We start from the raw sequence: 24026 nt of genomic DNA on the forward strand, positions 1-24026 counted from the left end.
TTATAAATTCCTGAGCACTTTTTCTTCTTCCTCCTCATCACTATCGGTGACATTGACTTGCTGAATGTTAGAGGGAGTTGATGTCGGGGCTGAGAAGTCGTTCTCCAAGGTTCCGATGTCCAGCTGAGGTGTGGGAGTCAGGTATTCTTCCCCACTGTGGCTATGACTGCTATAGTAAGGGGTCCCATCCATGCTCTCACAACTCCGAGAATCTTCACTGTGCGTGCGTTCATCTGGGTAGTCTCTAAAAGGATAGTCTCTATTTAAAGCTGAAAACATAGCCTCATGTTTTTGGTACCTGTCTTCATAATAACCAAGGCATTCTGGCATTGAACTTGGAAAATTTCCATAGCCAAAAGGAGGCCGACTATAAGGGCACGTGCTGCAGCAGAAAGACAAAAAAGGAATTAGATCACATCTTGCCTACATGTTGTCTTGCATACAGACTAATTTGATCAAGTTTAACTGCATCCTCTTTGGGGCTTGGAAAGTTCCCAAGACAACTTTCTGCTACCACTTCATGTATTCATTTGCCCTTTTACTACCGCTTAGCCCTGGCATAAAATAAATGGCAAAGAAAGCTAGTGACTGGAATACTCACTAGCACTATAATCTGTTATCAGCCTCAGGCTTCTTTTTGACAACCTTAATAAAGAAAAATGCTAATCTCTCTCATGATGTCTTACACCAGGTAAGGTTTTAAAACTGCAGGCATGTGTCATGCTGTGCTAAAAACTGACACTTAGCAAGCAGTGCAACAATTGTTCTTACTAATATTTGAAACAAAGCTTACAAGGGGAAGATGTATAATTGGGTTGAAATCAAGAGCCTCAGGGGAAGCCCTGGAACAGAGATTAATAACTTTTTAATTGACATTCAATAAGAAAGTAAATTAAAAACACTGTTAATAGCAGAAAGATTTAATACTGATATTAAAATGTGGTTTTAAAGATATTTTCCAAAAAAATTTTTGGAGGGCAGGAATATGAAGAATTAAAAGATTATTTTGATGACTTTTTTAAAGGCAAAAATACTGATGTTTTTAAAAAGGGCAAATCTGAAAATTCTGCCATTCAAATTCATTTTTCAATTTTTAAATTTTTTATTTTAAAGTACTTATTCTCTCTTTCAAAGGCACAGAACAGGAATCAAAGGAAGAGCTATATAGAAAGGTCCAATCAAGAGTTCCCTGGGCTCATGGACTCCATCTAGTGACAGATAACACAAACATAATGATCATGCTCATTAGCAAAACCCAAAAGATGGGTGTTTCATTTAAAAGAAAAAGTCAACTTTGTTTCCTTGTCTTTAAAATTTTAAATTATTGACATACTAGACCATCATCTCAAACTCTTTGAAAATATGGTTTTCTTCAGTGATTTGGTGTCCCACCCCCAAATCTCCAAGTGCTAGTGACCTTGCCCATGTTAAATATCACAGAGATGAGGCAAAGTTTCTAAAATGTTTCAGGCTCCATTCCTACTGCCACATCCTCATTTGGGCATTTTCAATTGACTATATCTGTCATTAATACATTGCATTTCCAGCTACTCTTACTTTGCTCCTGTAACTCTTCCACCTTCAGGTCTCTCCATCCATTAAATTCAAGACACTTCAGGGGAGTGCTCAAAACTACCTCCTCCACAAACCTTTCACATCAGCTAATTCACAATTCAACCACTATTTTTTTCAGGACTCAATGTAGGTAAGATACTATGTGAAGTTGGTGGAGAATTTTTTTGTAAAAAGTTCTAAAATCTGGGTATATACTAGGCACGTGTTAAACTCTAAAATGAAAACATCACATGGCTATATTGGTGTGCACCGAGAACAAAAAGATCAATTAAGACAAGGGTAATCCTAGAAGTTTATATGGATGCAAAGAAATAACTATAGAAGCATCGTGGGATAGTGGGGAAAGCATCAAATAGAATTATCAGAATAATAATATTAGCCAACATGTGATAAGCATTTACTATGTTTTCTAGACATTGGCTAAGGAGTCTATGTTATTTCAAATATTGCTTAGAACAATTCTACGAGATACACGTAGATACAATAATACCTCTACTTTACAGAAAGGGAATGGAGCCTTAAAGAGATTAAGCAATTTGCTCAAAGTCATATAATTAGTAAGCAGTAAAATAGAATCAAGCGATCTGATTCTAGAACTTGTTCTCCTAACTACCATGCCACACACCTGGGCACTAGTTCTAGCTGTGCCACTTAAAAACCTGGTAAACTTAAGTAAATCTTAATTTATCTGAACCTTAGGGCCTCATTATATAAAATAGGGATAATATTGCCTGTTCTGCCAACTTAAAAGGTCTGCAGTAAGAAACTTGAGAGAGGATGTGTATGAGTACTTTGGAAACTAGAAACATCTTCAATGTATGATTAGTCTTACAAAAAGTTACATTTAATAATGTATTGTATACATGTATATTTGCCTTTATTTTCAAAAAGAATGCAAAGATAAAACAAAATCTAATTAAAATGGTTACCTGTAGAAGGAGAGAAAAAAGAGGGGAAGAGACAGGAAGAGAAGCTGAACTTCTCAGAATGTACCTTATATTATGGTTTTGACTTTGAAATCATATAAATTTTTTACATAATTTTAAACAAATTTAATTTTTTAAAAAAGTAGTCCCTAAAAATTGAAAGCAAATAAACCCAAGTTTATATCAAGTTGTAGATGCCTTAAATACAGAGAAAAATTATTTCAAGATCATTTAAATCTGATCTTTTTCTTGTACCTTCTTGGTAAGATATAACCTACAAAGAAAAAGAATCATAAATAAATCTTAAACTGCATTTAGTAATTTTATTGTTTGTGACACTGCTGTTTTGAAACTATTGATACCATCGTTTTGAAACTATACTCTCTTCATGTATGTATGTGTATCTATGTCAGGAAAAAAAACATGTTTGGTAGGATAAAACAAATAAGTAACGATGTTATCATCCTTAGAAACCAAGATTTTTAGGGGGAAATAATACTAGCACATAAAGTCAAAGAACTTCATTTGAAATTCTACAATATTACATTTATTTTGGACATATCAACATAAGTGCATAAATTATTTTTCTCACAAAAAAATATACATTTTTCTGATATTGTCCACTGAAAAAGCCTAGATATCTTGTTAATTCGGTAGCAGTAAGCATCCCTATTGCCCAAATTGTGACTTCTTCAGATCACTTTCAGTAAAAGAAACTTGGACTTCTGGGTAAAATGGCTGATTTCAGGTCTGGTATATATAATGTACAAGATGACATACTGTGTCAGAGAGCAAAAAAGCTAACAAATCAAAGATTAAGGACATGGAGCCAACTTGTAGCTAACTGGAAAAAAAAAAGGGAAAATGTGAGCATCAAAAGATCCCCCAAACAAAACAAGATTCATTGATATGGGGAAGAAATCAAGGATGATGCTGCCCTTCCAGTATCTCAGAGTAATCAAATAGTTGATAAGGTAAAAGTTTTTCTTCATAGAAGAATTCCAGTTAATGAATGAAGGAATATCAAGTCAGAAAATCATCATTTTGCAATCCATGGGTCTAGGTAACAATCACCATAGCTACTAAAATAATTCTGCTGGTATTTCGGAATCTTTGGTGACCATCAGAATTATCTGGGGAAACTTTTAAAGAATACTGCTGCCCAGGTTCTAATCCCCAAAGATTCTGATTTATTTAGTCTAAGCTCTTTACGTGATGCTACTTACACATAAGAATTGAGAAGCCCTGCTTTAGGTGAAAAAACTCGGAATCAGACTGATAACCCTGAACCTACAGATCCTTCTTAACATCACCAATAGAGAAAGCCTTGATGTACCTCTTGATGTGATACGAGATAAAGTACAGAACCACCTGGGAGGGCTCCGTGCAAAAATAAAAATAAAATAAAAAATTGAACCTGAATCTAAATAAGTTGCAAGATCTAACTATCATTTTACAGGAAAAATGGGTGATAGGAAAACATGTTAAACAATACCCAAAGATGTAATAAGCCAAATCCGAAATGTGGAAAATTTCTTGTTTCCTCAATATATACATGGGAATAAAAAAGAGGAGAAGTACTATTGTAGCATAAAAGAGGCTTGAGAGACATAATCACATCCAATGTATATTCCTTGCTTGGATCTTGTTTTATACAAACCAATCGTGAAAAGGGAGTTCTGAAACAACAGAGAGAAATTCAATAAGGAATTATTAATTTTTTAGGTATGAAAATGGTAGGAGGTCATTTTTTTCAAGTCCTTAATTAGTAAATACATACTGATGTTATGGGTATATGGAGATACATTATACTATTCCATCTGCTTTGCATATGGAAATTTCTATAACAAAGTGGTAAATGAGGAAAAAATAAATTATTCATGGCCTTTCTGACTCAGAAAAATGCATGTAAGTTTCCTCCATGTGCTTTCATGGCTTGATAGCTCATTTCTTTTTAGCACTGAATAATAATATTCCATTGTTTAGATAGATATACCCACAGTTAATTTATCTACTCACCTTATGAGTAAAACTACTACAAATATCCATATGCAGGTTTTGGTGTGAACATAAGTTTTCAATTCATTTGGATAAATACCAAGAAGTGTGATTGCCGGATCACATGGTTAACAGTATTTTCAGTTTTGTAAGAAACTGCCAAACTGTCTTCCAAAGTGACTGTACCATTGTGCATTCTCACCAGCAATGAGTTATTTTCCTTTGCTCCACATCCTCACCAGCAATTGGTGTTGTCAGTGTTTTGGATTTTGGCAATTCTGATATGTGTGTAGTAGTATCTCATTGTTGTTTAAATTTGCAATTCCCTAGTGATATATGATGTGAACCATCTTTTCATAGCTTGTCATCTGTATATTTTCTTCGGTGAGGTGTCCATTCAGGTCTTTTGTCCATTTTTAATCAGGTTGTTTATTTTCTTATTGTTCAATTTTAAGAGTTCCTTGTATATTTTGGATAACGGTCCTTGATCAGATATGTCTTTTGCAAATATTTTCTCCCAGTCTGTGGCTTGTGTTCTCATTCTCTTGATACCACATTGTTGGATTCTAGAGCTTTGTACTAAGTTTGAAATCAGCAACTATGAGTCCTCCAATTTTGTTCTCCTTTTCCAAGATTGTTTTAAGTATTTTGGGTCACTTACAATTCCATATGAGTTTTAGGATCAACTTTTCGATTTTTGCAAAGAGCCATTGGGATTTTAAGGTGAACTAGATTGATTTTGTAAATCACTTTGGGAAGTATTGCCATCTGATAACAATATTAAGTAGTCCAATGCATGAACATGGACACCTTTCCATTTATTTAGATCTTCTTTAATTTCTTTCAGCAATGTTTTATAGTTTTCAGTTTACAAGTTTTGTACTTCCTTGGTTAGATTTATTCCTAAGTGTTTTGTTCTTTTTGATACTACTGTAAACGAAATTGTTTTCTCAATATCATTTTTGGATTTTGCTTGTTGTTCATTGCTAGTGTATAGAAATACAAGTGATTTTTGTGTATTGATCTTATACCCTGCAACTTTGCTGACTTTATTCATTAGCTCTAATTAGTTTCTGTAGATTCTTTAGGATGTTATATATATAAAATTATCTCTATTCACACATGACCATATATATATATATTATTTTTTTCTATTTTGGGTATCCTTTTTTTTCCTTAACTAATTGTTCTGGCTAGAACTTCTAGCACAAGGTTGAATAGCAGTAGTAAAAGTGGGCATCTTTGTCTTGTTCCCGATCTTAGAGAAAAAGCTTTGGTTCTTCATCATTGAGTATGATATTAAGTGTGGGCTTTTGATAAATGTCCTTTATCATGTTGAGGAAATTTTCTTCTATTCCCAGTTCGCTGAATAAGTTTTGAAGTCAGGAAATGAAAAGGTGTTCGATTTTAGCAAATGTTTTTTTCTGCATCAATTGAAATGATCATGAAAAGGTGTTCGATTTTAGCAAATGTTTTTTTCTGCATCAATTGAAATGATCAGGTAGTTTTGTTCCTTCATTCTATTAATGAGGTGTATTACATTGATTTTCAGATGATGAAACACACATATACACTCGGTCTTGGTATACAATAATCCTTTTTTTATGCTGCTAGATTCAAGGTGCTAGTATTTTTTTGAGTACGTATTACATCTATATTCATAAGATATATTGGTTTGTCGTTTTCCTTCTTGTGATATCTTTGTCTGGCTTTGATAACAGAATAATGTTGGCCTTAGGACTGTTCCCTCTTACATTTTTTATAAAAGTTTGAGAGCACTGATGTTAATTCCTCTTTAAATGTTTGCTGAATTCACCAGTGAAGCTATCTAGTCCAGGGCTTTCCTTCGTTGGGAGGTTTCTGATTACTGATTCAATCTCTCGACACAGGTCTGTTCAGATTTTCTGTTTCTTTTTGAGTCAGTTTTGGTAATTCATGTATTTGTTCATTTCACCTAGGTTACTTAACTTGTTGGTGTACAAATTCATTGTATTCTCCTATAATCATTTTTATTTCTGTAAGGTTGGAATTAATGTACTCAATTTCATATCTGCTTTAGTAATTTATGTCTTCTTTCTTTTTTTCTGAGTCAGTGTAGCTAAAAGTTTGTCAATTTTGTTGATCTTTTCAAAAAGCCAACTTTTGTTGACTTTTCTATTTCATTAAGTTCTCTCTGTTTTTCTATTCTTTATTTCATTTATCTATACTATAGTCATTATTATTTCCTTCCTTTTGCTAGTTTTGGGTTTTCTTTGCTGTTCTTTTTTCAATTTCTTAAGGTGTAAAGTTAGGTTGTTGACTTGAGATGTTTCTTTTTTAAATGTAGGTCATTAGAGCTATAAACTTCTCTTATCAGCACTGCTTTCGCTATAAAAACCCTCAAGTTTTGGTGTATTGTGTTTTCATTTTTATTCATCTGAAAGTTTTTTCTAATTTCCCTTGTGATGTCTTTTTTGACCCTTTGGTTGTTTGAGTGTATTTTCATGTATTTATGAATTTCCAGTTGTCTTTCTGTTACTACTAGCTTCATTCCATCATGGTTGGAGAAGAAACTTTGTGCGATTTCAATCTTTTAAAGTTTTTTGAGACTTATTTTGTAATCCAACATATGGTCTATCCTACATGATATACCATGTGCACTTGAGAAGAATCTATATTGTGTTGTTGGAATATTTTTAATATTATATATAAACTATGTATATCTATCTATCTATCTCTATATATATACATATATATAGTTTGTTTACAGTATTGTGCAATCTTCTATTTCCTTATTGATCTTCATCCATTTTTGATGGATGAACTTCTATCCATTATTTAAGGTTAAGTATTCACAGATAATATCATTCTCAACATTGAAATGCTGAAAATGTTTTGTCTGAGATCAAGAACAAGACAAGGAGGCTCACTCTTGCCACTCGTATTCAAAATAGAATTAGAAGTCCTAGCCAGAGCAATTAAGACAAGAGAAAGAAGTAAAAGACATCCAAATTGGAAAGGAAGCTGTAAAACTGTCCTGACTTGTAGGTGAAATACTATATAGAGAAAACCCTAAAGACTCCACCAAAAAACTGTTAGAATTAATCAATGAATTCAATAAAGGTACAGGATGAAAAATCACTTTGGGAAGAATACAAAAAGCACTTGTGTTTCTGCACACTAACAACAAACTATCAGAAAAAAAAAATAAGAAAATCCCATTTACAATTGCATCAGAAAGGATAAAATACCTAGGAATAAATTTAACCAAGGAAGTGAAAGAACTATACACTGAAAACTATAAGACACTGAAAAAATGAAGAACACATAAAAAAAAGACATTCTATGTTCATAGATTGGAAGTAATAATATTGTTAAAATTTCCAAACTATCCAAAGCAATCTACAGATTCAGTGCAATCCTTATCAAAATTCCCATGGCATATTTCAGAGAAATAGAACAAACAACCTTAAAATTTGTATGGAACCACAAAAGACCCAAAATAGCCCAATTTTGTTCTTTAGGGAAAAAGAACAAATCTAGAGGCATTACACTCCCTGATTTCAAACTATATTACAAAGCTACCTTAATCAAAACGTATGGTTTGGGCATAAAAACAGACACATAGATCAGTGGGATAGAATAGAGAGCCCAGAAATAAGCCCATATGTATATCATCAATTAATTTATGATAATGGAACTATGAATATACAACGGGGGGAAAAATCATAGCTTCAATAAACAGTGCTGGGAAAATTAGAAAGCCAGATGAAAAAGAATAAAACTGTATCCCTCCCTGCATTACACCATAACACAAAAATCAACACAAATTGGATTGAGGACTTGAACATAAAACCTGAAACCATAAAATTCCATGAAGAAAACATAGGCAGTAAGCTCCTTGATATAGGTCTTGGCAATGATATTTTGAATTTAACAACAAAAGCAAAAATGAACATGTGGGACTACCTCAAACTAAAAAGCTTCCACACAGAAAAGGAAATGGTGAGTTCAGCTGGGTATTAAATTATTCATATTTAAATTCCATATTTCTAGATTGTTACAGCAGAAGATATTTCATGTTCCCTAAGTCTATCATGTTTGTGAACTTTAAGTTCCCTCCTCCATGAGGGTTACGCAAAAGATTGCACGTGTCTGCACACTTGTATTATCATGTGACGTGGTCCACAACTTTAGTCAAATTCTTAAATAGGTCTATGAGGTAAACAAAGGTTAAGGATAATTCCTTTTAACCTTTGATCTGTTGCCTGAAATTTTACAGTTAAGATACTGTATAGTCTCACAAATCTGGAAATTCTTTGGACTTACCTTCTCATGTATATACATATATATGATTATATTTTCTATATATTTCAAGTTAATAAATCCCCATTTGTCTTTCATATCCTTTCTATATTCATAATTGCAATGGACTTTTAAACATATTTATTTACTCAATGGCCAACAGAATGAAGATACTAGATATCGCCTTTGCATGTAAAAGTATAAATACTGCAAAGAAGAGGAAAAATGGGAGAAAGGGTAGGGGAAGAAAAAAAATACTAACCTAAAAAATTAATGTAATACAAAAAGAAAGTGTTTCAATAATCACAGTATGAAGATGGTTAAGATTTAAAGGAAGGAAGAAGATGTTAGCTCTCCGAGCTAGGGATCATCAGCACTTCTGAACATCCATTTTATAAAATGACTCCTTGATTAAACTGCATAAGCGCTCTGATTTTCACTCTAGATACATAGAGCAAGATAGACTGCTTGGAAAATATGTACATTTGATACATATTTGATATGTATGTCGAATATCATTTCAATTATAGTATTGAAATGGTCAAATAATTCCACACATAAAAAGGTTAGATTAGGGGAGAATATTGTTTATAGTAGATTCTGTTATCAGTTGGGAAAAGAGACAATAGAAGAATTGAGAGGCAATCAATTAAATTTGTCATGTAGCCAGGCTGGATTTTACTGAAATATTCTATCTAAAAAAGCGTAAATAAGATTATTCATTTCTTTGGGGGAAATTATCATCATATGTGTATGCATACAGGGAGAAGTTAAAAAAGTAATCAAATCATATGATAATTTTGAAGGCTGGTCTTCTGTTTTGGAATACTAGCAGCTTAATGTTTATAGTTGACATACTGCTTTGACATTCTTAAATGAAATAAAATTCAGTACAATAGTACTAATTCACTTCATGGGGTTCCTCCAATAGCATCATTATTAATTAGCAATGTGGTATTAAAGATAAAGGTATAGTTTCTGTCTTCTAAGGGCTTACTTTCCAGAGCTTCCTTTTAAAATGTTCTTTACACATTATCAGATGATTTGTATATTACATGCCTGTAAGCCTTGTTGTGAGTAAGGGAGATAAACTTCCTATAATTTTATCTGTTTACTATATAAGGAAACATTTCCTGCCCAAACGTTCACTTGGCTATATGAGTTTTCTATTCAAAAGCACACAGTTTCCATGTAATTCTCTGCTAGCAACTAACAGCTCCCAATCAAGAAGAACCATTATATTGAGAAGCCTTACTAATAAGTGAAAATAACAAACATGGAATTCAAAAGCAGATAGACAAAGTAAGTTTGACTACTGGCTCTGCCATTTACCAGTTGTGTGATCTTAACAAAGATATTTAACATCTGCTCAATTTCTTTATCTGAAAAAGTGAGGGAGTATTATACCCAAGTCCACAGGATTGTTGTGGGAATTACAATTATCACAACAATCCTGTGACTTGGGTAAAATGCCTAGCTCTCAAAATGCTAAAAAGAAAAAAAAAATGATAGGGATTAGAATGAGATTGTGGGCACAGCCTCTTCTAGGTGCTTCTTTTTCTCCCTTCCTATGAGTAAGTGCTGTCCAAGCCTTGGCTGTATTACAAAATGAATTATATAACACAGACAAAATTTCTGCAACTTTAGTTTGTGGACCCCGATGTTCTAACTAAGACTGATCACAAACCTACTTGTTTGTTAAATTCCAGCTATGTCCTTAGCACTCTTCTTATATCTAGAAAACTGTAAAATTCTCTAAAATTCCTATAAAATCTCTGCTCCTGGCAGATAGCAATGAGAAGAGATTATCAAACCCTGGCCTTAGAAGTCTCTTGATGTTTGATTCCTGGAACTAAAAGACTTCTGAAAGCTGCTAAAGACAAAAAGAACCAACAAGAAAAAAAAAAAAGAACCACAGGTAGCAAAATCTCCCTTTCTCCTGATCTGATCCCCTACTACCACTTTTTTCAGTCCTGGGCTAAGGACTTGAAAGCAAGCAATCCCATTATGAATTGAAGCAACATTATATATATCTCAAAAGTTATTTTGTTAAAGCATTTGTATACCGAAGTGGGGAGTAGTTTTAATTCCTAAATAACAATAGAATACTGGTGTCAGACACATAACACTCCACGTCAGCAGAAACTCTGTCTACACACTTAACAGCAATTGAAAAGTAGAGGTTGATACCACTCTATTAGGATGCTTGCAAGGGAGTTAAATTCTATCACTCCAAAATCAAAAGTGACAGATTTGTTTTCCCTAGATACTTCCGGATGGTAATCAATCCCTTGACTGGTGTGGGAAATTTTTTGGTTAAAAGGGGCACTGAGAGGGAAGGAGTGTAACTTTGGACAAGTCATCTAACCTCTCAGATCAAGTGCTCTTCTCTAGACCCTTGATATTCGAATGTTGTCCACAAACCAGCAGAATTGCCATCACTTGAGAGTTTATTAGAAACCCAGAAGAGCAGGTCTACTATATCCTGGTATAGGATACTACTATACCCCAGATCTGCCGACTCAGAAATCTGCATTTTAACAAGATCACAGGCGAGAAACAGAGCTTTATACAATAAGGGGGATTGGCTAAACGATCTTAAGGTCCATTTTAACTAATTTTTCTCATGAATCAGATCTGACAACATTGGAGCCCATATTTCATGTGGCAACAGTCAGCTGGAGCTGAATAGCAGCTGCCCCATTAGATGGAGCAAGTACTATCTTTGGCTCCCCCAGTCCTCATGTGCACCCCTGCTGTATTTATGTTAACTGTTTGGCCCCGATTCAGCCCCTAATTTAAATTATATTCTAAGCACAATTGAGAAAGTCCCTTTTTCAGTACAAAGGAGATGCCTTCAGAGGTAAAAATTCATTGGCCGTATGTATTTTGAAGGTGCAAGGAAAAAAAAAGTTCATTTACCTTGATGGGAAGTAGTGAGGTCCAGGTAGGAAGTAAGGGTGATGAAAAGAGAAGCGTGGTGGTGTCCCAAACAGCGTGGCGGGATGGCCAAGGGGAGGAGGCTGGTAGATGTGGGGGTGTGGGATAGGCGGAGCCTGGGGGATTGGAGTACTTCTGGGGCAAGTGGAAACACTGGGATACTCCTTGGGAGGTGGGATGGTCGAAGTTGTGAATCTGACGTGCGCAGTACTTGCACTAGTTGGAATCCTGGTGCTCTGCAGAGAGACAGGTGTGGGTCTCTTCACAGAGCGGTTTTCTCCGGAATGCAGCTGATGAGTGTCCGTTTGGGAGGGCCCAGAAAAGCGCTGCGGTGGGAGAGCTGGGCGGAGGGGCAGACTTGGAGCCTGGAGGGCCACCTGGGCAGTGCCGGAGACGCTGGGCTGGAAAAGTGTGATGGGGCTTGGGTGCTGGACCGCAGGTGTGGGCAGTTGGGTGGCAGGTGGGGCTTCACCTTTAGAAATAAAAATATCATAGGCCAGGCATTAATTAAGTCACTCCATGGTTTTCTTTTTTTCAGTTGAATTTCATAAACTGTACAGCCAGAAGCCTTCACTAACCACCTTACCTAATAGCATCAACACATCTATTTATCCCCTTTATGGCATTTTGAACAAACTGAAGTCATCTTGTTTACTTATTTTATATTTTGTGATTTCTCTTTCCCACCTAGATTCTAAGCACCATGCAAGGAGAGACCTTTTCTGTTTGGTTCACTGCTGTTATTTCCCTAAATTCTGCTTGACATTGAATGGGCAGTCAACAATTTTTTTTTGATGAAGAAATAAATGAATAAAATTATTGAGTGATGGAGTAAAAGATGAATACACACAAATGTTGGCACATGCGGGGGCGGGCCCGGTGGCTCAGGCGGTTGGAGCTCTGTGCTCCTAACTCTGAAGGCTGCCGGTTCAATTCCCACATGGGCCAGTGGGCTCTCAACCACAAGGTTGCCGATTCGACTCCGGCAAGGGATGGTGGGCTGCGCCCCCTGCAACTAGCAATGGCAACTGGACCTGGACCTGGAGCTGAGCTGCGCCCTCCACAACTAAGATTGAAAGGACAATTTGACTTGGATAAAAGTCCTGGAAGTTGGAAGTACACATTGTTCCTCAATTAAAAAAAAAATGTTGGCACATGCATATATATATATATATATATATATATATATATATATATATATGTGTGTGTGTGTACATGTTTCTAAAAGAAATAATATGAAACTACTGACTGGTTATTTTAAGGAGTGGTCATCTGGGAGAGGAGACAGGGCAGTCGAGCAGTAGGAAAAGCTAGACTTGCGTTTTATACCTATAAGTTCTGTTTGAATTTTCTATTATCCACATATATTAATTTTATTTTTAATATTAATAGAGGTTTCAGCATAGTGGGCATGGGTCATTTTTCTTTCATTTTGTGTACGTCCCTATATTAAATCAAATTATGAATGACATTTAATTTTTAGTTGAAACAAACTAAGGAAACAATCAGTACAATTATTTCACTATATTGTATTCAATGTGAATACAGAGAGTAATTCTCAAGTGAGAATAGGACTTACCACAGGTCAATTTATGACACATATGAAAGGAATATTATTGCAGCAGGGCACGATGGATATGGCAGAATTTTTAAAGGCAGGGGAAACTTTGATCTTTCTGTTTCTGAAGAAGAGAGGCCTGCTGACTGAGTTGCTGAATTATCCAAATGACACGCTTAGCCTAAATTTAACCAATCTTTTCCAAAGAAATAGAGAAGCCATAGCAATACAGGTATGATCTAGTTTATTCCAAATGCAGATCAGTCTCTGCTAATACAGAAGATGCAGTCCCAGAACAGACCCAGTGGTTAGAAACGCCTCTGTCAGAGGCTCTGAGGAATGTTGAGCTTTGCTCAGCCTCGCCTGGTTAAGACCTTTCTCTCCTGATAAGGCAGGTAATACCCCTCTTGAACCTGGACGTAGGGAAACAGGGATACATCCATCTGTTTCAAGACAGCCTCTGACCCTGTGAAGTAGAGGCAACACAGGAGCAGCATGTAAATGAAGCTGTCCTGATTCTCAGCTGATAGGCTTCTGTGGACTAGCCCTCCCATCTGTGAAGCACAGGACTTAGTCAGGCCTTTCCTGATTGATCAAGAATAATTTCCTTTCTCCTTGTTCCTGCACAGCCTGTAAGTCTATCACTTACCAGAAAATAGTATAAATTTTTATTATTATTTACATATCTGCCAGCCCAACCACATCATGAAACTGGGAGTATGAGAACGGAAACTGTTTTATTCATGTTTATGTCCACAGTTTTTAACACAGAACCTAGTTAATAATAGCTAAGAAAGGTATGATTAGGTGAGAGAAAGAACAAACTAACGAACAAGCCTATAGCCGATAGCACGTCTACCACTAATCTGGAATAAAGGGATCTAAACTTCCTCTAAACAACCAAACCAGGCTGACTTATAAAATCTCTCCAAGTTTTATTAATTGAATAATCACTGCACTCAAGACATCTCCTAAAAGTTACCTTTGATTCAGATTTCTCTGCCCTATATCCAGTACAAGAAGCTCTTAATTCTCAGAAGTTGAATGGTCTTTCTAGGCAAAGGAAACATAAATTACAGGAGCTGTACAGACCGTTGATATTATCGCAGTTACTGAAGAAAGAAGGGACTCATCTTTTAGCTGATTCCAAATTTCTTTTCTACCAAACACATTTCTATAAAAGAAGGGGTACCAGTGAGGCAAGGGGTGATAAATCATGCATTTATTTAATTAAACAGAATTTCACTAAGCAACTAATGTGTCAGCCTCTGATCTGGTCTGAGGTAAAACATTAGATAGAGTTATATGGAAGTATAATGAAAATGTCCTAAACATCAAAATTCAGGTTGCTAAGCAGGAGGCAGTTAACATCTGCAACATCTAGTCATCTCTGATAAACTGTCAGTGAATAGAAAAGACTTATAGAAAAGGCAGAACTCTAACGTATCAAACTACAGCTAAGATATGAAGACTAGCCAATCACCTGTTTCCTCATCTTCTAGCACACAGCTAGATTACATTTCCCAGCCTCCCTGGCAGTTAGGAGTGGCCATGTGGCTGAAGGGCTACCCAGTGAAATGTAAGTAGAAGTGATGTGCACAACTTCTGAGATGGCCCATAAAAATCTCTCACACCTCCGTACACCTAAAAGTAACGCAAGGTTATGTCACTTACATTTCAAGTAAAAAATAATAAAAATAACTCTCATTCATGATATTCCATACTTTTTTCTCTTCTGCGGGTTCACACACATTAGTACAGTGGCCTTGGATGCCACATATTAAAGATGGCAGAATCACAGGGTAGAAAAAGCCTGAGTCCATAAATCACCCTGTGGGGACAGAGCCAGGAGTGCAATTTCCAGGCTCTCGCCCTCACGTGGAAAGGTGCTGGCTCAGGTAGTAAATGGCCATCAACTGTGATTGGATGGCCATCAGCTATGGCTAGTTGGCCACCAGCTGTAACCAGTGAGTCACTGGCCACTAATATAACTGCTGTGGCTACGCTACCAGAAAAATGGGGGCTAGCAAGAAGAGGGGGGCTAACCTAGCAAGCATGGATTGCAGTTAGCACGGCAGATTGTAGCTAGTAAGGAGAGTCGGTCAGTTGACAGAAAAGCGGACAGCAGGTTGCACATCGTGTGAATCCAGCCACCAGTGAGACTATAGTGGTGTGACTCCCCTACCTATGACTCCGTGGGTGTTCCTTTTTGGCCTCACCATGTCCTGTGTTCTTATGTGGGGAGCGGGAGCTGAGACCCCAGAAGAGGCCCCACAGGCCGCCCAGCATGACACACCCCTTGGAGGAGAGCCATCCACCAATCAGAAATACTTATTTTTGACTTTACATGGATAAAAAATAAATCATAATTATGTTTAAACTATTATGTTTTGGTGCTCATTAAAGCAGCTAGCATATCTATAGACTAGTATGACAAGGACAAAAGAAAAAATTATTAATAGTTTTCAATAACTCCTGCAAATCTCCTCCCATCCACTTCCAAAGACGAAGAGTCCGTTGTCTGTGCTGAACAGATGAAGGATGCAATGAAGCTTTTTGTGTGTAACTGGGGTGGTGAACAGTGCAGGAGTGAAGAACGGCAGAAACTGAAAACACATCAGATTTCTCTAGAAGAAAAAGCTGTGTGGAGGTTAGTGAGAAGGAGAGGAGGACCAGCATATGGCTGAGGAGAGAGAAACAGAGGCAGAGAGAAAAGGAGAGGACAGAGAGATGTAGAGTGAGAAATAAAGATAAAACGACAAAGAAGGGGAATGGAGAACTGGGAAGGACCATTAGGCAAGCATACACAGTAAAATGAAGTAAGTTTGAATGAGAACTAAATAATTGATATAACTAGAAAGTACATGACTTCTGTGTGTGAAATATTAGGCAGTAGGGATCATAACATTTTAAATTTAATATCCAAATATGAAAAGACCCCCAAAAATCTCCACCCTGGAGTTATTAGATTTTTGGAAACATAGATATTGGCTAGGAAAAAAAAGTTGACAGGGATACCTAACGTTAAAAATTCATAGAAAAATAAAGGTCATTTTATATGATAATGCTAAAAACCCAGAAAGAAAAAATATACACCTCAAAAACCATCTTTTTAAAATGAAAAGATTGTCCAAATGCATAAAATGGAGAAGCCCAAGTGTATAAGTCAGACACAAATAAACATTAGGTAATCCAAAGGAAAATTGAAGGAGTCACATTTGAGGAACCTCAAAGTCAATACTAACTGACTCTTTCAAGACTTTTACAGAATGAAAAGAACCAGTGGAATAGTCATTAATTACAGTATTAAAGGCAACTGAAAGGAGAAAAGAGAGATTCAATAAACTCCTTCCTACTAAATAAGACCTTAAGAAGATTTCTCCACCCTAATTCATTTCCATAGCATAAAGGTTAAGAATATTAGATCAATTGCAGTATAATGTCAAGGTCACAGAATGTTCTAATCCAAATTGACAAAATGAATATAACTAGACCTTGGGTGGCATTTACCTAAAAACTGTAGAGAGACTCAGTTAGAACTGAGAATATATTAGATAAAGTAGATACAAATTGTCTCTCTGCCAGAGCATTTTTGGAAAGTCAACATAACTCACTATTGCAAGTGGTGACCTTGAGAACTACGTATAGCTTGGCGAGCCTATTTTCTACATCTGAAAAGCTGGCAAAATCTGTACAATATATTAATGCACAAAGGTTTCTAGAAAAAGGAAAGTAAATTGTTTCTATAAGAGATAAATCATACCTCACTAAATTGATTTCCACCATGGGAATAAAGCAAACAAGTTTGAAAAATAAAATTAGCATGACTTTATATTTAAAACATAATATAAAATTAGTTGAAAGAAATAAAAAAGAAAGGTATAAAAATTCACATCTGCAGATGATAAGAGATTAAAAGTATGATTCCTCTAGGGGTTTGTGCTATAATTTGTACATATTTAAGTTTTATAAATGACTTATAAAATGAAATACACAGTGAAATTTCCAAATTTGCAAGTGATATCAACTCCTGTAAGTAATATAATGCCAACCTGATGAAAACACATTAAAAGAACATCTTTCAAAACTTACAATTGGGCAGCAAAGTGACATAAATTTCATCATTAACTATTGATATATATATCTGGGAAAACAATTCCCAAATTATACTTAAAAGATAATGTTTATGTTTATCATTTGAAACTTATGTTTATCATTTGAAATTCAAGAAAGGAATCTTTACTGACACCACATATCACCAAAAGTAGAGACAGTGTGAAAAAATAGTAAACAAAAGATTACTATTGTGCCTTAATTTTAAGTACTGTTGTGTATGGCTCTGAAATGCTTCCTATAATTCTCCCTGCCATACTTAAACACAACTTCATGGATGCAAGAACTCTGCCAACATTAGGAGAAAATCTTCCAGTTTCTATCTACCCCATATCTTGCTCAGAATTGCATAAAATTAATACAGTCCACCCTCGGTATCTGCAAGGGATTGGTTCCAGGACCCCAGGGGATACCAAAATCCATGGATGCTCAGGCCCCAATGGCACAGAGCCATTGGATACAGTTGGCCTGCCACATCCCCAGATCAAAAACAGTATTTGCTGTTGGTTGAGTCCACAGATGCAAAATTAGCTGAGAAGGAGGGCCACCTCTGTTTAGTGAAAAAATCTGCAAATAAGGGAATGCATGAAGTTTAAACCCATGTTATTCAAGGGTCAACTGCTTGTTGTATAAAACTGTCAACTGCCTCAAATAAGAACATTATTAATAAATCTATTCCTGGGAAGAGAAAGCATACAGCATTTAGCAGTGGATAGAAGCAGATGGAAGGGAGGTTTCAGACAAAGGGATTAAGAGAAGAAACAGATTGTGAAAGCAGAAATCATAAATAACATAGTAGACAAAACAAGGTAAGTTAATACAAATATAGTTAAGCCTCGGTTGAAATGCACGGTGAGAGGTGATACTGACAAATAGTGAAGGGTGAAAGTGCCTGGCTGTGCTGGGAAAGAACAGGGATTTAGAATCAGCTTTCTGCACTTTCCTTTTCAACCTAGACATCTTGAATGTGGCTTTGTTGTTATCATCTTCTAGAATGTTACATAGAAAACAAGTGAAAATGCCGAAAATTCTAATAAGTCAATTTTCAAGATTCCTAAACCTCTTAGCATACAGGGGCGCCTTTATTACTGGAAGGACCTGAGCAAGTGAACACTGGAAAGAGCAATAGTTTTAGGTAGTGAATGTGAAAAGTTCTGCCTAAGAGATGGTTAAAACAGGTTCTGGAAGGACCAATAATGGACAGCCTTATAACAAGTTAAGTTACTAGATTCTCAATTTTGGGTCTTAAAAGCAGGAGACAAGGATGTTGTAAGGAACTGATAATAGGGGAGAATTTAGGGAAAGACAATATAATGAACCAAACATTTGGTAGAAAATAGATTACTTTCATTGCTTTTCTAGAGCAGCAGGAGAACAATCCTAACAGTTCAGTCATCATTACTAAATTCCAGGACAGGATGCCTCAGACCCCATTAGTAAGGTATTCTTTAATGCCAGTAATAAAAAGATACTCCTATTTCCTATTGAATTACTTCAGGCATTTCCTGCATTATCAGCCTAATCTAGGGGCTCATCCTGATTTGCGTAAAAGGTCTGAGGTTTTATACATGGAATATTTGCTACTCGGGCTAACCAAGTGATTTGATGTGTACTGAAATTTTTTCTTCTCCAATTTAATGTTTCACTTTCTTCTTCATTTTTTTTTACTTAACATTGTTTTTCTAAATTCTTAAGCTAACAGAATCGAAATTTCAACTTAAGAAGTAAAATTTTCACACAGTTATTTAAAAATTCATAATCTACAATAAAACCAACTCACCAACTGGATGAGTGATGGTGTTCTGTAGGCTGGGAATTACCATAGAGTAGGTAGGTGAGCGATAAGGGTAAATTGTTGTAGGATTTGTAGAGATGATATTCTGTGTGGTACCAGAAAATACACTGGAAACACTTAGAGGGAAACGTTTTCGCTTCCCTGGCCGAGGCTGATAAACCCAACCTATAGAAGAAGATACACCTTTTTTAATTTAAATATATAGACCCTATTTAGCCTTTAAATAGTTCTTTTCATATTAAGAGTCCAAAACACATTTAAGTTTTTTAAAAAAGTTATTGTCTAAGGTATCTTTTCCAGTTCTATGATACTCTTTCTGTGCATTTTAGCATATATATCCATATCGCTCCTAACTAGTGGTCAATGTTGTAACCTGTAATTCAAAGGAAGAGCAATGTCAAATGTCTTATATCCAAAGACACATACCGAATCTGTGGTTAAAGGCATTCAAGGCATTGAGTTTGAATCTTAAAACTTTTCCTCTACCTAGAAAACAAGGCCCCAGTGAGACAGTATTCATCTCCTCCTGTTTCTTCCCTTTCTATAAGATACAATTGTCTATATCTTACACTGAAATGGTCACTGATGATCACTCATTATTTTTATGTCTAGTTCAGGAAGAATCACTCTCCTGGACTTGGCAGTCTCCAAGTCCACCAGCAACCCAATTTCCTTCCAAAGTCAGATGAGTGGAGTTATGGCAGTTGTAACCACTGTATTATAACTAGGAGAATCACTGGTTCCCTATCATCACTGCCTCTGACCATTTCCCCCTTAGAACGTCTGTGCTCGTGTTTTAGAAAAAATAATTCTTTTCCTACTATGCACAGTCATGTTGGCCTTACACTGTGCATTTACCAAAGCTTAATCTTAATATCCTTAATGCTGGGGAGGAAATCAGAATTCATTTCAAACGACATTATGGTGAGGATAAATGTATCAATCAGAAAGCACAACTTTGTTCTGATAAGCATATAATATTGAAATGGAGCATGGTGTTAACCCCTGAATTCTCATTGCCTTTAAGTGTGCACTGCACATTTTTTCTATTGCTATGATTTTAACATTTTGTTTTCTAGTATATTTGCAAAATTATAGCATAGAACTCTGGAGCTTTACCGTCATTAAGTTTATATCTATGTATTTAACCCAAATCACAGTAAAACTGTATGTCCCCTGGTTTGCATTAGTTAGAAATATGAGACCAGATATCCTTCTACTTGGTTCTGTTTAAGGAAACTTATGCCCAGTATCAATTTAATCAGTAGTATAATATTAGCCATTATTCTCTTTATAGAACATATCAGATCAGAAAAGAATTACACATTTTTGTCTTTCAATCTCAACCTAATCTACTGTTTACCTAAATAAATTTAAAAGAAATCAGAAAGTTTTGCTCATTTCCTTTCATTACCAGGAAATTCCTCTCTGTGTTTTTCTTTAATCTTTTGTGCTTCATCATAATAAGGTTTCTTTTGTTCTTCACTAAGTTTGTTCCATTCTAACCCGAGCTGGACACTGATTTCTGCATTGTTGGCTGCTGGGTTAGCTTTGGCTAGTGCTGGCCGGTGAATCCTTGCCCAAACCATAAATGCATTCATGGGTCGCTTCACATGACCATTTCTGTCCTTACTGAAGGGAGTATCTGGTATTCCTACATGACAAAAATTAAGAGACTAATTAATGTGACACATACACACAATTTGAAAGTGAAGTGCACCTCCACCTATATCTATTTTTTAAATATCTGGAGAAGACATACACTTCAATATAGCCAAAGAACACCAATATTCCAGAATTCCTCATAACCCCTGAACTCAGCATTCCAAGTTGTAGCTTAGAATGACTCCTCTTTTCTTCAGAAGAAGAATATTGTTGAAGATATTGTGGAAGAAATAATGTTGAAGACACAGTAAACTGCTGGCTTATTCTTTGAGTTTTATTAATAACTCTTACAATAATTAACATGTAATTTATTTCCCATTAAAAATATTCTATCAACCGGGGACAGAAACTAAGACTTTCATGACTATTGTCCCAGCACTAGGTAGGCATTCTTAAATGTTTAAAGGAAGTGATTTATATGCCACTGTAGTGCCATTCAAGCAAAAATATTATAATACTATATTAGTTGTATTTCACTATGAATGTGAAGCTGCTTCCAAGTGGGTCATCAACATTGGTCCCATGTCCTAAGAGAAAAATAATAAAAGTGACTTTTTGAGAGTCACAGATCCAGCTGAAATCACAATAAAGGAAGGTGGCTAAATTCGTATCTCGTACATAATTCATCAAAAACAACTGTCTATAAACTTCTTATATTGTTTCTCTTTGTTTTAGGGTTACTTGATATATAATAAAGCTTTTAAAAAAAAACACAAAGGATGAGATAAATATTATTCTCCTTTGGAAAATACAAACAGTTTAAAAACCGCTGAAAATAAAAGCAAGAGGGTGGGGTGGGGAGAATCACTAAAGAAAACAATAAATATAAAACTGAATGAAAATAAGATTAATATGACTTTCCATGACATTCATTGGCATAATGTTTTGTCTGAATTAAATGTTAAAATAAGAATTTTCTAACTATATATTTGGAAATGGATAAAAATATCTACTTGCAGTTGTCATTTCTTTGAAAAAAATTTTCTAGCTTATTCTACAGTATTTTCATTTTCAATATTTTCCTAAGTCCTTAGCTTGTAGAATACTAAAATGTTACATTTAACCATGTACTATTTTCTCCTAGAAAAATGTGTACTGTTCATTTTTAAAGAAAAAAAAAATCACCTCTAAATTCAGTAAAACGTTCCTGTTTAACCATTTTTTCATTAAACACCATTTTTTCTTCTACTTCTTGATACACATAAAAACATTGAGCTACTATAATACAATATTTTAAAATGTTGATTATCTGTAGCATACAAACTGAGGGCTTTGTGTTGTCTAGCAAGAACATTTCTATTTTTGTGTATATTAAACATCAGTCACATCTAAATCTCAACTTCACTGGGACTTAAAAAAAAAAAAAAAAAATATATATATATATATATATATATATATATATACATATATATATATATATATATATATATTAATGTTTGGGAATCTTTAATGGGCTAGTGTATTTTACTGATATATGTACAAGTCAATCAGAAGTGATACCTGCGCAGACTCTGCCCTGAAAAGAACCAGTTCCATGATTTTACTTTTCTAGGTTAGGCTTCTGAACTGCTGACATGTCAGCTATGGGTCAACACAGACGAAATTTGTAAACCACATTCCCCTGCTGTCTAATACCTGCGTCTGAGGGAAGCACGGTGAGCGGGACATCTTTGGTTTCAATTTTTACAGAAGGCTCCAGTAAGGATTGCATTTTAATAGGCACCGGTGTCAAGGGGACCTTGGTCAATCGGATCAGCTCTGAGGTTGGAGGTCCCTGAAACTGGATCCGTGCCCCAGGGGGGACGGTGTGGAGAGTCAAAGGGATCCTGAGGTCTTGCTGGTGCGGCCCAAAGGCGCTGGACGGCTGGGCCAGGATGACCTCCTTGCTGCCGTGGACCAGTCCATTAGACGCGGACTCCGCGCCAAGCCTGCAGTCCTCGTGGAGTCCCTCGGGCTCCTCCGTTTTGATGATTCCTTCTCTGACGGCAGTCGAGCTTTTGCCTTCCCCGCCTTTCACCTCGTCCCTCGTGACCTCCTCCGCCTCCGATTTGCCCTTCTCCTCGTCCCATCGGCAGCTGTCGAGAGCCTGCCCAGGGCCTTCCACCTTGGCCGCCCTGGAGGCCCCATGGCTTGCCTCGATGGACCTCCCAGGCCCCGCCAAAGGATCCAAGCTAGGCCCAGGCTCCTGCTTCTCGGCCTTGACGTGCAGGGGCTGCATAGGGTGCAACTCCGGACTGCGGGGGGCGCCCTCCGACGTGGGCGGCAGCGGTGGGAGCAGCAGCAGCTCGGGTCTCAGCTGCAGCAGTCGCGCCTGCGCGGGCGAGGCGGCGGCGCCTTCGTCCCAGGCCTGGGGCAGTGGTGGCCCTGGCGACAGTAGCAACACCTGCTCTGGCTTCACGTGTAGTAGCCGCCGCGCCGAGGGCAGTACGCCCGACGCCGGAGCCTCCCCGCACGACGAGGCCACGGTTGCAATGGCGGCTGCGCACGGGGCGGGCGGCGACGAAGGGGGCTCGACGGCCACTGCCCGAAACGGGGTGCCCTCGACTGGCAGCGGGGGCGGCGCTGGGCGCAGGGGGCGCGGCGGGGTCGCCCGCGGCAGTTGGCGGGGCTGAGGCGGTGGCTCTGGCCTGGCTCTCTCCATGGGGGGCTGGGGGGGAGGGGGCCACCCTGGCCCGCTCCTGGTCAGGATTGTGAGCTCAGCCGTTTGTTGGTGACTTTCCTCCTCCCCCTTTCGGTTAAGACCCTTCCAAGCCTTTTGCTACCCAGAACCCTACGCGGTTCAAAAAGCAGCCCTCCGTCGTGGCCTCGCCCAATCACAAGCGTCCCAGTGCCCCCGGCCTGCCAATCGTAGGTGCGTTCTCCGGCTCCTCCCACCCCCTGCTCTGGCCTCGTGCAGAGCCCTCGAATGAGCCGCGTTGGCCAGAGCTGCGGCACGTGCTGCCCATTTTCCCTTCCCTGACTCTCCCTCTCTTCCGGAATTCTCTTCGGGCCGTTGTCCTTAGTTACCCCCTCCCCCGCCCAGAGTGCCCGACAATGGCGTTGCCCAGGAAACTGTGCGGTTCCACGCCACTGAGCTCCGAGAGACAAAGTCACGTGAGTCCCCTGCGCGGGCTGAGTAATCGAGCCTTGTACGCGTGGTTTGTTTGCGTTGACAGAATACACAGTAGGCCCC

At 37.3% G+C, this 24026-nt stretch overlaps 1 protein-coding gene across 2 annotated transcripts; it reads right to left on the reverse strand.

Moving 5' to 3' along the window:
• On the reverse strand, window positions 1-23495 carry SOX30 (SRY-box transcription factor 30; the record flags this gene model as incomplete). Of its 2 annotated transcripts, XM_081035568.1 has the most annotated exons (5): window positions 1-382; window positions 11706-12195; window positions 19175-19354; window positions 20604-20843; window positions 22490-23495. In XM_081035568.1, the coding sequence occupies 5 exons, from the start codon at window positions 23493-23495 to the stop codon at window positions 1-3; spliced, it is 2298 nt and encodes a 765-aa protein (XP_080891694.1). The 2 variants fall into 2 exon arrangements, with proteins under 2 accessions (XP_080891694.1, XP_080891695.1); XM_081035569.1 differs by lacking the exon at window positions 11706-12195 and having other exon boundaries at window positions 264-382.
• Between the last annotated feature and the right edge of the window lie 531 nt (window positions 23496-24026).

Source organism: Rhinolophus hipposideros, assembly GCF_964194185.1.
Source record: "Rhinolophus hipposideros genome assembly, chromosome: 23".
NCBI classification, from domain to species: domain Eukaryota; kingdom Metazoa; phylum Chordata; class Mammalia; order Chiroptera; family Rhinolophidae; genus Rhinolophus; species Rhinolophus hipposideros.